The 16,536-nt window shown below is 44.2% G+C and overlaps 1 protein-coding gene across 3 annotated transcripts in view; it reads right to left on the minus strand.

Annotated features, from left to right (window-relative positions):
- The window catches only part of LOC134080036 (carbohydrate-responsive element-binding protein), a 19,479-nt gene extending 4,275 nt beyond the window's left edge, over positions 1–15,204 (minus strand). Inside the window, exons 1-11 of one of the 3 annotated variants that reach the window (XM_062536244.1) lie at positions 14,768–15,204; positions 12,861–12,967; positions 12,374–12,456; positions 11,961–12,050; positions 9,548–9,589; positions 5,768–5,924; positions 4,873–4,953; positions 2,367–2,521; positions 902–1,598; positions 390–472; positions 63–282 (exon numbers count right to left, since the gene is read on the minus strand). In XM_062536244.1, the coding sequence (XP_062392228.1) occupies positions 63–282; positions 390–472; positions 902–1,598; positions 2,367–2,521; positions 4,873–4,953; positions 5,768–5,924; positions 9,548–9,589; positions 11,961–12,050; positions 12,374–12,456; positions 12,861–12,967; positions 14,768–15,126 (2,074 nt within the window). In that variant the 5' untranslated portion in view covers positions 15,127–15,204. Of the gene's footprint in view, positions 1–53; positions 283–389; positions 473–901; positions 1,599–2,366; positions 2,522–4,872; positions 4,954–5,767; positions 5,925–9,547; positions 9,590–11,960; positions 12,051–12,373; positions 12,457–12,860; positions 12,968–14,767 lie in introns of all 3 variants that reach the window. The other 2 variants (XM_062536241.1, XM_062536242.1) reach the window with 2 other exon arrangements.
- Between the last annotated feature and the right edge of the window lie 1,332 nt (positions 15,205–16,536).

Consider the following 16,536-nt stretch of genomic DNA (forward strand, 5'->3'; position numbering starts at 1 on the left):
TATAAGACATTCAAACCAGTACTGTGCCAGTACCAATACGGCTTGTGCTGTACCTGTTATACCTCTGCCTTCTGTGACACAGATCTTAACGGGCGAGAGCTTCTCTGTCTTGGGGATGAGGAGCCCAGGCCCCTGGGAGAGGAGAGCGGACACGGCGGATCCCTGGGAGGCGCCGGCCTGCGCCCCCTGGTGGCAGTGGGAGAGAGGTGACCCGGAGGAGGGCCAGTGGCCGCCCATCTGCATCTGTGGAGCTCCTCGACCAGCCGCCATACTGCTGCTAGCCTGCTCAAAATACAAAACAAATGGAGACACAGAAAGTCACAGAAATATGAATATAACTAGATGTTTTCCTCCTAAGAAAAGTTGAAAATGTTGAAAAGTTCCATTACCCTTACAGGCAGTGAAATAGGAGACTGGGCCCTGGGGCCTTTTGAGCCGTGGACCGTTGCATCAAATGACATTGCAGGCTTCCCTAGAAAAGGAATAAAGCAGGATTATTTTTCATTATTTTTCTCGCCTTACATTCCCTATTATCCAACACGGGATAACGTTTAAACCAAGACTGAAACTATAGAAGACAAGGCCAGTTTATTTATTTATTTATATATTCATTATGTTTATGTACACTCTTAAAATGAATGTGTTGAAAACAACACATGTCTGAGTCCAGATAGCGACATCACAGTTTGTGTTGTTTCCAACACATTGCTTTTGTTATTCGTTACACAATATGTGCTGAAAATAACACAACTTGTGTTGTTTTGAACACATCTCTGTGTCCACATAACGACAACACAGTTTGTGTTGTTTCCAACACATTGGTTATTAAAAGTGTGTGCATGTCATGCACAGAGCCAATTCAATATGAACAGAAAACCTCAAACCAGGGAAGTCCACTCACGCTCTTGAGTGCTCGCAGACAGCAGCTTGGCCAGGCAGCTGGTCTGCTGCGGCGGACTCAGAATGGCAGCGCCAGTGCCTGCTCCGCGGGCGGTGCCCTCCGACTTGCGCTTGTGCTTGCCCCGGTTGGCGGGCCCCGAGGGCTGCTGGGGCACCGAGAAGTAGTGGGACAGGCTGGGGCAGGGCAGGGTGGGCTGCGAGGGGGCGTGGGTCGGCGGGTAGCCCTGGAGGGCGCAGGCCGCGGGGAGATAGCCGCCGCTGCTGCCGTCGACGCCGGGGCAGTCGTGGACGTGGGGGTCCTGACCGGGCAGGCTGATGGTGGAGCCGGTGTGGGTGATGACGGTGGAGGTGGCCACGGCATCACCACCACCACTGCCACTGCCATCGCCGCTGCTGTATCTGTGGCAGGGCCCTGGGTAGAGGTAGGGGCTCTCGTGGCCGATGATGCTGGGCACTTCGGCGACGGAGGAGGACGCCATGGTGACGGCAGGAGTGACGTAAACATAAGAGGGGACGAGGCTGGTGGCGCCACACTCACTCTGGGGGCCGTAGTCTGTGTGACCTTTGAACTTGGGGTCGCAGCCCAGAGCAGCTGGGTCAAAGGTCATGTCCGGGGTCAGAGGCTGTCTGTGGTAGTGGGAGCCCGGAATGGCATTAGATGATGAAGGTGTGGACAGTCGATCAGCTGAAAGACTGGGCTGGAGGAGAACGCACACAGATCACAGGGGAAATCAAATAATGTGTTTCCAATAATGATAATGATAATGATTGCAAAATAAATGTATCTATATGAAACAGAAATAAATTAAATGAAAATAAAAATACACCTGATGTATCTTTCTTGTAAATATTTATATACTGTAAGGTTGAGTTCAGTTATACTTTATTTGTCCTGTAGGAAATTTGTCACCTGTGCTTCAGGCCAGTGCCCGATGAAAGCCACAAGCTGAAAAGCAAACTGCTTGAGTCCAAGCAAACTTAAAACAACTTGACTTTGACAAATGTGTTGAGAAATGGAACCCAGATGCTAAAATATATACAGTATATCAAGCTGAACATCTACCTGACAAGTAACAACCCTTACATTTGGCTATTTGACCACCTCTACAGATGCATTCAAAAATAGTAAACAAAATAGTTGCCTTTCCAAAATGGTATCTCCACACCGTTGGCCCCAGCTGTGGCGCAACTGGCTGGGGCACCTGCACCATACACCGGCGACCCGGGTTCGATTCCCGCCCCATGGTCCTTTCCGGATCCCATCCCTACTCTCTCTCCCATTCACTTCCTGTCTCTCTACACTGTCCAATCAATAAAGGCATAAAAAGCAACAAAAAAAAAACAATTTCCACACCATATGTGAAACAGCCACTCTGACTGGCCTGGCGTGTGCTACTGTGCTGTGCAGTGCTGCTGTATCTCACCTGGCGCGTGCTACTGTGCTGTGCAGTGCTGCTGTATCTCACCTGGGACAGCTGAGTGGAGCCTGCGTGCAGCAGGGAGGTGCTCACGGCGGGGGTGCCGGAGCTGGGGAACGGCCCGCCAGCGGAGCTCTCAAAATAGCCGCAGTCAGCATAGCTGGCCTGGTCCAGCGCCTGGCCCCGGTAGCTAGTGAAGATGTCTGTGGTGGGAGACGGAGCAGAAAGACTAAAGCTCACTTTCATCCACTTCCTCTAACCAGCAACAGTGAAGTAGAGCGATCCCTAGCATCCTAACAAACTACAAAACTACACAAATGACAACAGTAACTCAATTTTGCATTTTCTTCATGTTCTCTCACATCTCGGAAAGGCGTTTGATTTTACTGCTTAAAGCTGTGAAGAGGCAAGAAAATGCAGAGAGAATTCAGTACTCATGTTGCATCATTCTGCCAATACAACTCACATATTCCCTTCACAAAGAGCACAACTGATAGCCTACAGCACTAAGTCCCTTTAAAGGGAGATGAGGTTAAAAGTAGGGGGCATTCATTGCATAAACTTCAATAAGAAACAATGGACCTCAATCAATGTATACAATTTTGCTTCTTCCCAACAAAGTTGAAAAAGAACTAAAAAGGTTCATTTTTTGTTGAAGAGGTAGAGGAGGAGAAAGCGAAAAAGAGGAACACGTTCCCCCTGTTCAGCAGTTCCACTAACTTTCAACTTAAAGCCAGTATGCACTATGGAGCAATTTGCTTGCTTTGAGGTAGGCTATGTTGTTATGGGTGACTAGTTTTGGCATCACCTTTGATGGTCCTTTGATTTTTTGTGTGTGTGTGATCATGTGAGGAATCTGATAAGCACACTGTCAGTCGCACTAGCCTAGAGTATATATACTTACTTAAACTTTCAGGAAGTTATTCATATATTTATAAACCTTACGTAAGTCAAACTCTGCTTATTCAGAATACTGACTGGCTACTATAGCTCCAAAAGCGAAGGAGGGCATTAAATAAATTAAATTAAATATTTGATTATATTTAATCAAGACATAGCATGCTTAATCTGACAATGTAAAGCACTATACATATTTTACCTGACAAAGATTGTCATGCATTGATTCCCAAGAGTCCAAACTTCTAAATGATGTATAATATGACTATGCATGCTACATAACAATCTGATGTATAAAAATGATCTAGAATGTTGGGGGGAGGTGGTGGAGGGGGGTATTTGACCCAGTGCTGGAACAACCTGTGTTTCACCTTAGGGTGACTTTTAATAACAGTTTTATAACTCACCAATCAAGAATCACTGTGGCAGCAGAATGCGGTCTATACCTTCAGAGACTAAGTACTATATTTACATTGGATACATATCAGAAGACATACAGGGCAGGCAGACCCAATGACTTGCGATGACTCAGTAGTCTGAGTCAGTAACTCTGAGTGATTTTGCAACCTCAGTGAGAGTGAATGGCAGTGACCCTGCGGTGATCCTCCAGGGTTTCCCTCTGTGTGAGTTTGTGTGTGTGTGTGTGTGTGTGTGTGTGTGTGTGTGTGTGTGGGTCTCCCTCCCTAGATGTGGAGGCACATGCAGCACTTCACCACATCCCCATCCACCTCCACACTTCCACTTTTACACCACACACCACCCAACCCACTAACCGACCTCTGACTCACCCGCAACACAGTACACACACACACACACACACACACACACACACACACACACACACACACACACACACACACACACACACACACACACACACACACACACACACACACACACACACCCACACACACACACAGTGTACAGCCTAATATGCCTTCACTTTTAATTCATTCCAGAAATGTGTTTGCTCTGAAATCACCACTACGGAGATGCTTTGTCATCTGCCATAAATGTTAGGATAACTACAGCAAAAAACACACAATATCATAGTCTTAGTCTTCAGAAATACATGGTATAGAGAGCACTACGAGTAAGTCAACAAAATGTCTCTACGATAACTCATATGGAGACTAGGTTACTATGATTCAAAAGGAAGACTGTCTTACTCAATTTTGATTTCACAATGATTCTTTGTCCAAACCTTTTTAAAGACAGACACTGACTGATCAGAGGACACTGTGTTGAGCCGCAATTATTCAGCTTGAAATGTTGGGTTGCATAGTTAATTGTGAAAGAGACAACTAATGGCACACATACGACAGCACAAATGACATTAGTCTATGTAGCCAAATGTTATTTGTCACTGATGTATATTAAGCAACTGACGTTATGTCAATACATTTGACAATTTTGAGCTTGACCTACTACTTTCTTAGAGCAATGATGGACAGGTGGGGCTCAAGAAAGCCCCCTTGATCAAAGTGGGGAATGAAAGAAATAGTTTGAGAACCACTGGTCTATATTCACACCAACTGACCTTTAGAAAGTTGCAATGATTTATGATGAGCATGAATTGCTATTTAAAACTGAGATTCACATGTTGCTGAGATCAATTATGTTGCAGTCTAACATCGTCAGTGCTGGGTGGACCTACCTGGAATATCCATGAAGTCGTCCAGGCTGGGATGCAGAGGTGTGAGTCCTGGCTGGATCATGTCTGCATTACTGGTGTAGGCTAAGGAGAATGCAAGGGACATGGCAAAAATCACAGTGTTATATCTCTGTGTGTGTGTGTGTGTGTGTGTGTGTCTGTGTGTGTGTGTGTGTGTGTCCAGTAGTCTCTGTTACAGCTTCGTATTTGCCTAAATCAGCTAAATTTGTGGCGTAGTGCTTGTGTGTGTTAGGGCGTGGAGAGACTGAGTGTCTCTATGTGTGTGTGTGTGTGTGTGTGTATGTCCCTTCAAGTATTCATTCATCAAGTTCCTTATTTGTCATGATGTGTCCCTCAGATGACACAAAAAATAGAAAGATGTGGATTACACTTAACCCATTCAACTTTATCAGATCACGACAAGCAGACTCTCTAATGCTCTCGCCTGATATCAGAAGACTTAAGCCCACCACTACTCACAGTGAACCCAAAGAGTGGCCAAGGGCCTAAGATAGCAGAAAAAGAGATATGACGGAGCATATACTGTAGACCCTTTCAATCTTTTCCTACAGGATTGCCGGTTGAAACGTTCAAAACTAAAGCAAATAATTTGAAATGAAAATGAACTAGACTTTAACGCTCTACAAAATGACTTTAACACTTTTTTTGTCCCCAAGTTACCATTAGCGGAAAGTTGTTTTCTGTGTCACCACAAATGCCTGCGGAAACCAACATGTCTGTTTATATACAGCTGAAGGAGTCTATAAAGACACTGAACTTAACTGGAGTGTGCAATAGCTAGCGTGCTACATCATGGCTGTCCTGTCCAGTTCCGTCCAGTCAGGCCGCCCAGAGCAAGAGGCCCCCGGGGCAGCGCCGAGGGGTCCCACACACTCACCACTGTGGCGCTCGTCTTCCCAGGAGCTGGGCTTCTGCGTCATGGTGAACAGCGTGTCCGAGATGTCCGACAGGAAGCATTCCAGCTCCTCCAGCGGGTCAGGCTCCTGGTACATCTGATTGGACCATTTCTCCAGACCCGCTCGGCCAATCGGTCCCTTGAGGAAACAGCGAGGGAAGGATGCTCAAAAGGGATGACCACTCAAGAATGGATGAGGGAGTAGACTAAACAATTGGGACATTCTTTCAGTTCCTCAAATGACAGCAGCACACCCCAGCTTGATAGAGCTTAATACAGCCCATCATCACTTACATACATATAAGTGTACAAGATACAGTACCATAATTATGGTTTACAGTCATTTCCTGTGTATTACTGTAGCCACATTGTGTATAAGGCGCAGGATAGTGTTTTAAGCAAGCTAACAGAAACAAGCTAACAGAAAGCAAAATCAATGTATAAGCCAAGGGGTAATTGTGGGGAAATTATGGTAATAACACAATAAAAGTCAAGAAAGTTTAGCATACTTGCTGCAAACAACTGCTCAGCGATCAATGATCCAGAGACAACAATAGAGAAAGTGAACAGCGAAAATGGGTCCAATTCTAACAGCCATCCACACGAGGGCCCTGGCTCAGATACTCACTAGGGACGGGCTTGACCAACACAGGTGCACATCCAACAGAGACTGAGTTTGAGTTGCAAAACCATCAAATCCATACCAAGATAACCTAAAGCATATCCTAAGAATGCAAACACACTGTAGGAGGCATCTATCGCATGCAAATCCTCAAAGCAATAGCACATTGATCCTTTAGATACACAGGTATATAAAATAGCAGGCATTAATTCAACAGCACGAGAAAATAATTAAATCCCTCCACACACACACCTGAGAGGAGTTTGAACAAGACACATACTCACAATTCTGTAAAAAAAATACTTTTATCTCCGACTTGTGAGGTGGCCGTGTCTCATCCTTACCAACTAATCATGAGGAGTGATTCCCAGAGCAGGGCCCACATATATAGGGATGCCCAGATCTGGGCGGAAGTCCTTTTCTTTCTCTCGAGCTGCTCGCTTTGTCAAAAGGAAGGAAATTATACTTTGGGTTTCTCAGAGGGGGAAAAAAACTTAATGGGTGGTTGCCGCAGTTGTAAACGTGTGTGTGAGTGTGTGCGTATGTGTGCATGTGTGTGTGTGTGTGTGTGTTTCTGTGCATAATGCAAGTGTGTCAGTGTGTATGGGCTTAATGATTCAGTTTAACAGAAACATGTGAACTGCTGGAACCCCTCATCCCATTATACTTTCATTTCATTTTCTTCTGCATTTTCTGATTCTCCATTTCAATGAAAGTGGAGCCTTTTGTCCCTGACCTGGTTCAGCACTCCCTCACGTGCGGACAGACAGGAAGCCTTTACCGCCCCCATCAGGCAGACAAAGACATAGCGCCACTGAAACAGCAAATCTACGCACCCACGGTACAAATCACGCTCAACTAACATTAATTTTGCATTAACTACAGTGTGTCTGATATGCAAACCCAAGAACACAAATGTAGTATGCGCTGATCTTCAGCTATGTGTGATGCTGTCATGTGTTATATTATGTCCGTCAATCTATCACAAGGTGAACTTCACCATTATTATCAATTAAGCTTATGCTGTGATATATCTGTACTGCTGAGTGAAAGAACTGCAATCCGTGCGACCCAAATATTTCAAAAAAACACTAGCAGAAACAGTGTTAAATGAGTGCTATCTATTAAGACCTACAAAGATATATTTAAGAGCAACCCCTTTTGACCAGCTCCTTTAGATTTGGGATTTCTCTCCAAACTGTTTTGCTCATGGCCTTGCAGTCTCATGCCCTCGAGTGGGGTGGTCCTGTGTTTAGTAGCCACTGGCACTCACTTACAGTTCATGTCATCAGTGGGATTCATCATTATGAGAACAAAAGTGCAACTATTCTGCATCTTAAGAACACACCATTAACATGATTTTTTTTTTAGGATACTCCACAAGAACAGATTTAAGGAATTTCTTATGAATGAGGCCCAATAATAGGTTTTCAGTATACCAAACTGTACATTCCCAGTTAACAAGACAAAAGTTCCTTACAGTATGTTACTTCAGTTTCACTAAACTAAATCCAGACCAACCTACAGCGTAAATATACATTTGCATACCGATTTGTCTGGGTTCACCGTACTTCTACAGCTGAATTACCACAATATAACTTCTTCATGTCAATATAACAATATAACAATATAACAATATAACATTATAACTTCCTCAAGTCATTTCTCTATATTTGTGCCAAAACAAAAGCACACTAGCCTTATGACTTGTGTGAATATAGTGAATAGTGAATTCTATCCAATCTCATAATAACAATAGCTAATGCAGCACAGATTAGACTTTAGCGGAAAACATTTTTTAAGGATTTTTTTAACTGCTGGTGCAAAATGAAGACCTCATTTTCACGCATTGTCTCAGAGTCAGAATGGAGTTCAAATCAAATGGGGTGGCAAGCACCGGAGGTTGCCGTGATGCCATTATTATGTGCTCTTATTTGGATGGACGTCTTTCCACCTTGGTCGCCCTCTTCTCAGAGCTGCGGGTGAAAGTGGGTGAGCCAAGGCCACATTAGGGTAATTACAGTTCATTACCGCTCCTTCAGCTAACAACATAATCAGGATGATTTGACTGGATACATACAGTATTTCAGAGTGAAATAATTATATGTAGTTCCGTCATTGTGTATAGTCACCTATATTGTGCTTGCACAGTGGGTCAGCGATAATACAGTATGCACACTGAACTCCCTGACCAGATAACCCTTGCTGAGGTCATGGTGCCAGGAGAGGCTACCGTATTCTGCACTGAGTCTGGACACTGCAGGACACATGCTGGACCTCAGGGGTCCAGAAGGGGATTCTCATTCAGACTGAATGGGAGACGGACGCACATGTGGAGAGCCAGTGTGACTGGCAGTCTGCACATACGTCATTCCATAAAGAGTTCCCCCCGGAACACTCTCTCACACAAGCATTATGGAGCACACACACACACACACACACAATCACACACACACACACACACACACACAAATCTGCTTGAAAGTCATTAACATTCACACAGGAATACAGAGAAAATTGTATGCTGGACGCACAATGCAGGTAAGGCAGAAGTGGGTCAGATTTGATTAAAACGACATTAAGCCGAGGCAGCGCTGGGAGGAGGCTCTGCTGTCAGTGGGGGGGGGGGGGGGGGGGGGGGTAACATGAGTCATCTGCTCCAACGTAGTGGGCCTTGTGACGCAAAAAATGTTTAGAATTTGTAAAAAAAAAACACCGCTACCGTGCGAGCACAAAAAAGCAAAGTCTGAGCGAATTCTATTAATAGACAACCCAAGGAGACCACAGCAAACATGAACTGAACTCCTAACCTACAAAAAGCAAACACGCCACTGCACGGGGACACTGTGGCTGCAGCGCGGCCGGGCGCTTTAATCCGGACGCGGGGGTGATTTAAGCGGTCGGGACAGGCTGCTGAATCCGCTAAACCCACACGGGGCTAGATGGACGAGTGGGGGTCCGTGGAGGAGACACGCAGACACCTGATAGAGGCATTGACCTCTGACCTCTGACCTCAAATCAGGTCCTGAGAGGAAAACTGGGGCACACCGGGTCACCGCCTGCGATGGCCATGCTGAATGCTGTTGAACTGTTGCGGCATGCGACAACGGGTGCTGTTGTTTACACTGGGGATGTCTTACCTTCGGAAGCATTGGCAGAAGCCCATCTTTGTTTTTCTGTAGCTGCAATAGAAAAAGAATTAGACTAAATGAATCTAAGATGCCATAATATTTTTGAGTTGAAAATTGTATAGAGTATGTATCAAAGTTAACTCCACTGCTTTACCTTACTGACTTCTGCCCTATTCCACTCACTTCTTCATCATTGCAAAATACTTGTAAAGACTGGGTCTCTCACATCTGAAATCCTGTCAGCCAGTTCACTTCTATTTCTCTTGACATATGTATTTTAAACTCACATATCGTAAAAAATGCCCCTCTCTGAACACACCAACAGGCCAATAGAGGACGCCATCTCTACTGCCTTCCACATTGCCTTCTGGACCCATCTGGATACATCTGGACTGTCAGAATGCTGTTCATCGACTTCTGCTTAGCATTCAATACCGTTATCCCCTCCAAGCTGATCTCAAAGCTCAGCCAGCTTGGTATCAGCACATCACTCTGCAGCTGGACTTTGGACCTCCTGACTAACAGACCACACAGTCTGGTAATTTTGACAACCTCTTCTCCACCGCTCTCGTCCAGAACATCAGCCTGCCATAATGCTGCATACTGAGCCCTCTTCTATACCCCCTACTCACCCGTGACTTTCTTCCTGTCAATGACTCCAACTCGACAATCAAGTCTGCAAATCATACCATGGTGGTAGCTTCATCAGAGGAGATGATGAAATGGCCGACAGGGTGGCCTTGTGGTGTATGTTGTACACACATGTAGACATCCCCACCAACATCAACAGGGATGTTATGGAGTGTGTATCAAGCTTCAACTTCCTGGGTGTTCACATCTCCGATGATCTCACTTGGTCCATATCTCTCTCCTCCACCCTCATCAAGAAGGCACACCAGCACCTCGATTTTCTGTGGAGTCTTAAGAAAGTTCACCTGGGTTCCAGGATTTCTGTGGACCTTTACTGCTGTAGTCTATCATTGAGAGCATTCTCACCAACTGCATCTCAGTCTAGTTCTCTAGACTGGACCAAAAAGCTCTCCGGCGAGTGGTGAAAACTGCCCAACGGATTATCGGCACCCTCTTTCCCACCATTTAAGTAATTCACCGAAAAAGTAGCATGGGCAGGGCAAAAAGCATCATCAAAGACACGTCCCACCCCAAACCACGACCTCTGAACTCTCCTCCCATATGGCAGACGCGACAAGAGCCTCCACTCCCACACCAGCAGGTTCAGGAAGAGCTTCTTCAGTGAAGCTGTGACCCTGCTGACATCGACATCTCAGCTTTAATTTGGCACTCCATGGATGCGCTTCCCCAGTGCTTCCATTCCTACTCCTATTTGCACTGCACTCATATTTTTCTTCACAGACTGAACCTTTCCCATTGCTCTGATTCTGTGTTTACGCTGCTCATAAAACCTTCCATTCTGACCTCTAGTGACACTGTGATCATGCATAGACTGAACCTCTCACACTGTCTATTTATATTACATATAGAGTGTCACACACTGCATATACAGCATTGTAGCTTACATACTGTACACACCCCACTGAGCAAGCAACGTCTATGGACGTCCAAAAAACAGTGGTCTGTCCAGGCTGTGATCTGGACGTCTATTTTACAGTCAAAATGAGTTGATAAATGACACTGGGACAATAGTCCAGCCTGACCCGGTTCAGGACGTCTATAGACAACCAACATTAGTTGCAAATAATCATTCTGCGAGGTCATAATCTGGACGTCTATTTGACAGCCAGAATCAGTTAATAAATGACATTGGGACAATAGTCCAGCCTGACCCCATTCGGGACGTCTATGGACCGCCAAAATTAGTTGCAAATAGACGTTCTGCCATTCTGGTTACTCTGAGGACGTCTTCTGGATGTCTAATTAAGTCTTTCAGACGTCTTCAAGCGACGCCTATATCACACCCAGAACAACACATCTATTCAACGTCCAGGAAATACGTCTTAAAAACGTTCATTCTGGCTAGTCTGAAGACGTCTTCTGGAGTTCGGCGACCACGTCTTCTGGACATATTTTGGACCAGTTTTTGCTCAGTGGGACTTTACTGTATTGTACACACAACCCAACTGTACATATCCAACCATATCTAGGCTGTTAATAATAAAACACAAGGCATGCTGTAGCACTCTAAGTCTATATAACTGCACTTTCTTTTCATACAGTAGTTATTCATTTTAAATGACTGTGTTCTTTTGCACTCCTGGCTCGATGCTAACTGCATTTCACTGGCTGTGAGTTTATACTCAGCACAATGACAGTAAAGTTGAATCTAATCTGATCTGATCTAATCTAAATCATTAAAGCATGTGCTTTGAAGACATTTATCAGAAATCAAAACCAAACATGTCACACTGTAAATGGTCAACTGTGTCAAACACATCGATTAGCTCACCCTCTTCTTGTAATAGATCCTCCACTTGTGGTACTCCTTGATGACCACCTCAATCCTACGTTTCCAGTAGTTTCCCTCCAAAACAATTGCCTTCAAACACAAAGACAGATGGATCAGTTGTCAGTGAAAACAGACAACATACTGTACATCATTCATTGGTCCTGTAATGTAGGTCAGAGTGCCTATTAACCTTTGTCTTTTTGTCCAAGCAAAAATAATAATTGGTCAATTTATATATGTTTGGCTCGTTAGCATGTAGTTTGTCTTTCAGTCACGGGTCATGTCTATGGCTTCTACTGGAAAGTGCTTGACCTACAGGAGTGTCTGTGATGTGGGTCACAGGTACCACTGTAGTTGTGTCATTTTGTTTTCAGTGGCGTAGTGACAGTGCTGACCTCAGTGGCAGAGCTCACCTCAGGTTTGCGATGGGCGTCAGCCTCTAGTCCTTCCAGTGGAGTAACAAAACCACACACTGGGTTCTTCCTTTTCTCAACATCTAAAATATCAACAAAATGAAAAACATGACTTGATGCCTTTCCTGATTCTTCACTTCCTTCTCTTATCAACTCTTAAGAAAAGTGGTCTTGCAGTATACTCAACTACAACACTACAAATGAAAAGACAAACAACTGGACAGAACGCAGGATTAATGTGACATGTTAGTCCATACTTCACAATTCCATGTTGCTGCCCAGTTCATTTTTTTTTTTTTCATTTTTGACATTTCACAATCATTACAACAATCATATTCACTTGCAACTGTGTTTTTATGGAGAGCGTGTAGTGCGTCTTATCGGTCTCTGTGAGACAAAGCTTTATTTGTTGGTTATCAGGCAAGGCTACAGTGTGCCCCCCCCCCCCCCCCCAGTGTAGGAAGCATGTCACTAGGTCCACACTCACACTGGATAAACCAGGCCCTCCATATGCCGTTGTTCAGGCGGATCTTGTCCCACCACAGCATCCGAAGACCTTTGAAAGACTTCCATTTCGGGGAAACAATCTTTCCACTGAGGCAAACAAGAACAGACAATTGCATAATAAATATCTTGGCGATTACCAAATGGGGCAAAGTTCAAATTTATACTGTATAAGTTCCAGCGGTGGCCAGGGTTAATCAGCGAAACAGTGAGGAGGGAAAACATCTCAATCCCAAAGTTTAGCTTCACCATTATTAGGTCTTTTAAAGCTCCAGGTGGTGCAGCAAAATGCACAGCAGATGAATGCCTTGTGGAGGTGAGAAAACAAGACACCTACAGTATTAGTGATACCATATCATTGTCTGCCCTCTTTACTATCTCCCATAGCATGTCTAGGTCAAACAGCCTTTCGGACCGACTATGGCATGGAATGAGTCACTTTGTCACGTCCTGCTAACTTAAATGATTGGGTCTCCACTCTCCATTAATCAGGGTACTAAAAGCCCACACTTCCATGTCGCTGCTGCTAACCATGCTTTTACTGTGTCAAATGATGAACAAACATGAGGCAAACAGACATGTCTTCCCTGGGTTGCTAAGAGGCCAAGTGAATCATTTTCCAGGGGTTATACGCCGAAATGGCAAAAACAAGGGACAAAAACACTTCTGTTTTCATCCAAAGGAGCAAAGGCAGCACATTACAAGGTAGATTAAATAAAGGAAGCCCTCGCTTCGTTGACCTGGGTGGGCTTGATTACTCATCATCCGATGGGTCAGTCAGAATGATGAAAATCTTTTGCACGCTAACCTCTAATGAATGTAAGCAAAATGTCTTTATGCATGAATTGATTACTTTAATGAATGCATTTATAGATATTTGCGTAAACCTATTACAAACACACTGCATGATTTAATAGGCTATGTATTATTTCTATATCATTTCTATATGTGTCAGCTCAGCTACATGTACCTTTGTCTGGACAACTGAGGCATCATAAACAAAAACATGAACTTTTTGTACAGGTTGCTGTAAAGTCAGTTCAGTCTTTGCAGAAATACCAAGCTTAGTGCATATGGAAAATGTCAGACTCGTTAACTCAAAAACAAGGCTATCAGATTCACTAGGTACCATGAGATAGGCCTACAGTTCGTTTTTATATTACAGCCATTCCTGTCAGTCAATAAATATAAATGAACTACCCGTATTAAAATACTGTCCTGGGCAAGCCCAGTTCACAGTGCACTTATCTTGTAGAGTGCATGATACAACTTAACCTGGAAAATAGCTGGAGCGAATGGAATTGAGACCAGTCACAGACACCAACACCAAGGTCTGTTACACAACATAAATAGGATAGAGGGGAGACACTACAAACACAATAGTGTCATCTGTTGCAAAATGGAGCAATCTCTTAAGACAGGGTAGGGGGCCTTTGGAAACTGTGTTTTCTTATCCTGGCTCAGTTACATTGTAACCCTCCACTGACTGCTACAGTGCCAATTCTATCCAAAGTCCAGATTACTTCCTATGTATTATTTCCCCCTTCGAAAATGTTAAGGCAAAACCATGCTGATATTAGGGACTTGCCAGCCAGCATTACAGCATCAACTTTCAAAGATAAATCAGTATGAAATGTAGGAATATACCTCTCTTTTTTTTACAATGTTAACCTTGAACACATTATTCATTGTGCAGGCTACACAAGGTAGGCTACTGGGCTAAGCTATAAGATAAATCAGTGACAGTAAAAAGGAATCCTCTGTTGGTTATGCTATTTCGGCAACCACAGCTGAAGTCTATCAGGTTTGACATCATAAGTGACAGATTGGTGAAAAGAATACTTGCAATGCTTTGCAATATGGCTGTTTGAGACGAGACCAGTGAATTACCTGTATGCCAGTGTCATGCATTCAAACAAACGTGTGAGCGTTGGGTCGATGCTAAGGCTCCCAGAATTGAATGGACCAAATTTGTAAGTTTGAAACCCAGTCCTGTTTACAGTGCCGAAGTCGGTCACGCCACTTTTCCGTCTGCGCAGAGTGGCATCACTGTGGGGAGAAGACACCATGAAGTGTCCGCTATGAATAACCTGCGACCGCAAAACCGACCCAAAGTTCGGTCCGACTCCGACATGTGCCAAGTGGTCGTCTTCGGGGTCGGAATCCGATTCCGAATCGGGCAGCCGGTTTTCCTTAGAGTGCTCAGAAAACTTCGGAGACATTTTGTCCACTTTGGCCATTTCAACCATGGGATGAGAGACTAGAGTACTCACTCCTCCTGTTGAGCTGTTAAAAGTCCTTATGCAGGCTAGGCTATCCAATCGTCCGGCGCAAGTTGCAATTGATCAGCTGGGACCTTAAGGCTACACGACCTCATGTGACCACATAGAGTACTGCCACCAATGACACTGTCAAACGTTCTCCAATGATCTGATATGTTATTGCATGGAGCCTTTCTCCGATGATAGATTGAAACATCCAGGCCATAGTCAGATTTTAATCCTCCTGTTGTAATCGTTTCATGTTTAGGCCTATTAGTTTTGAGTTCAAAAATGACAGCTGCATTATCACTTGTTATAAATCCATCGTAACACATCATCTCAAGTTGTGATAGACCTGTTACAACTTAAGTTCGATTGGATATTACTAGTGTTGAACCTCTATTCGCTATTAATGGCGTAGGCCTCATTGACCTGAGCTTATGCAAGTCAGAAAGTGGAAGGGGGGAAGGTTCTACTGGGGGCTGACAAAGACGCAGAGTGAGTGTGTGCATGTGTGTGTGTGTGTGTGTGTGTGTGTGTGTGTGTGTGTGTGTATGTGTGTGTGTGTGTGTACAGAACCACAGATACAGTCCATCTGAAAAATAAGTACAGTATGTGCCTGGATTCAGTTTAATACGCTGACCATTGTCTCACCCATTCATAATGGCCAGTCATTTTTGACTGTGAAGTGTTCTAAAGTTAAATAAAACACCCAAATTGTTAGGAAAATAATGTTTTGGGTGTTCAGATGACCTGTGTTAACAATGTCACAGAGCCTCATGGTGATCAGAATAAATGAACAATATGTTGGTGAGAAAAATGGTTAAAATCTGACTGTGAACACAAGTAACAATGTTCTGTTGACTGCCAGGGATCACTTTAGGCTATCTGTGTGGCTGATATGTCGTTGGAACAGCTGAATATAATAATAGACTGATATTTGGGCCTCTTCTAAAATTGGTGGACTGTTTTCGTTACCAACTGTATAACCTGACTAGTTTACATAGCCAACAATCCTTTCCATTAGGTAGCATACCCTACGCTCCAGATACAGTACTGGGCATGTTATAGACTAGAGGCAAGTTCCAATGGAGTTCAAGCTTTGTAAGAGCAGTCTTCTTTTAGAGGGGGCCTGTGTGTCTACAACATAGCTTTTCAATGATAGTGCCATACTGTATCTTTCTTTCGCCCTGGAAAGCAACCAAATTTTGTCATCCTGCTCCTCACACCTCAGTGGAAGTTTGACAGCGGTCCCATAGCTTAGACAACTCTGTAAATAGATGGATACACTCTCTCCCTAGTGGCCAAATTGAGAAAAACATCAAATTAAGGACTGGATTTCAGTTGTGTGGAACAAGGATTATACTTCCCTCTTCCGGCAGGTAAGACAACTATTAG

The sequence above is a fragment of the Sardina pilchardus genome, chromosome 5, assembly GCF_963854185.1.
Source record: "Sardina pilchardus chromosome 5, fSarPil1.1, whole genome shotgun sequence".
Taxonomy (NCBI): domain Eukaryota; kingdom Metazoa; phylum Chordata; class Actinopteri; order Clupeiformes; family Clupeidae; genus Sardina; species Sardina pilchardus.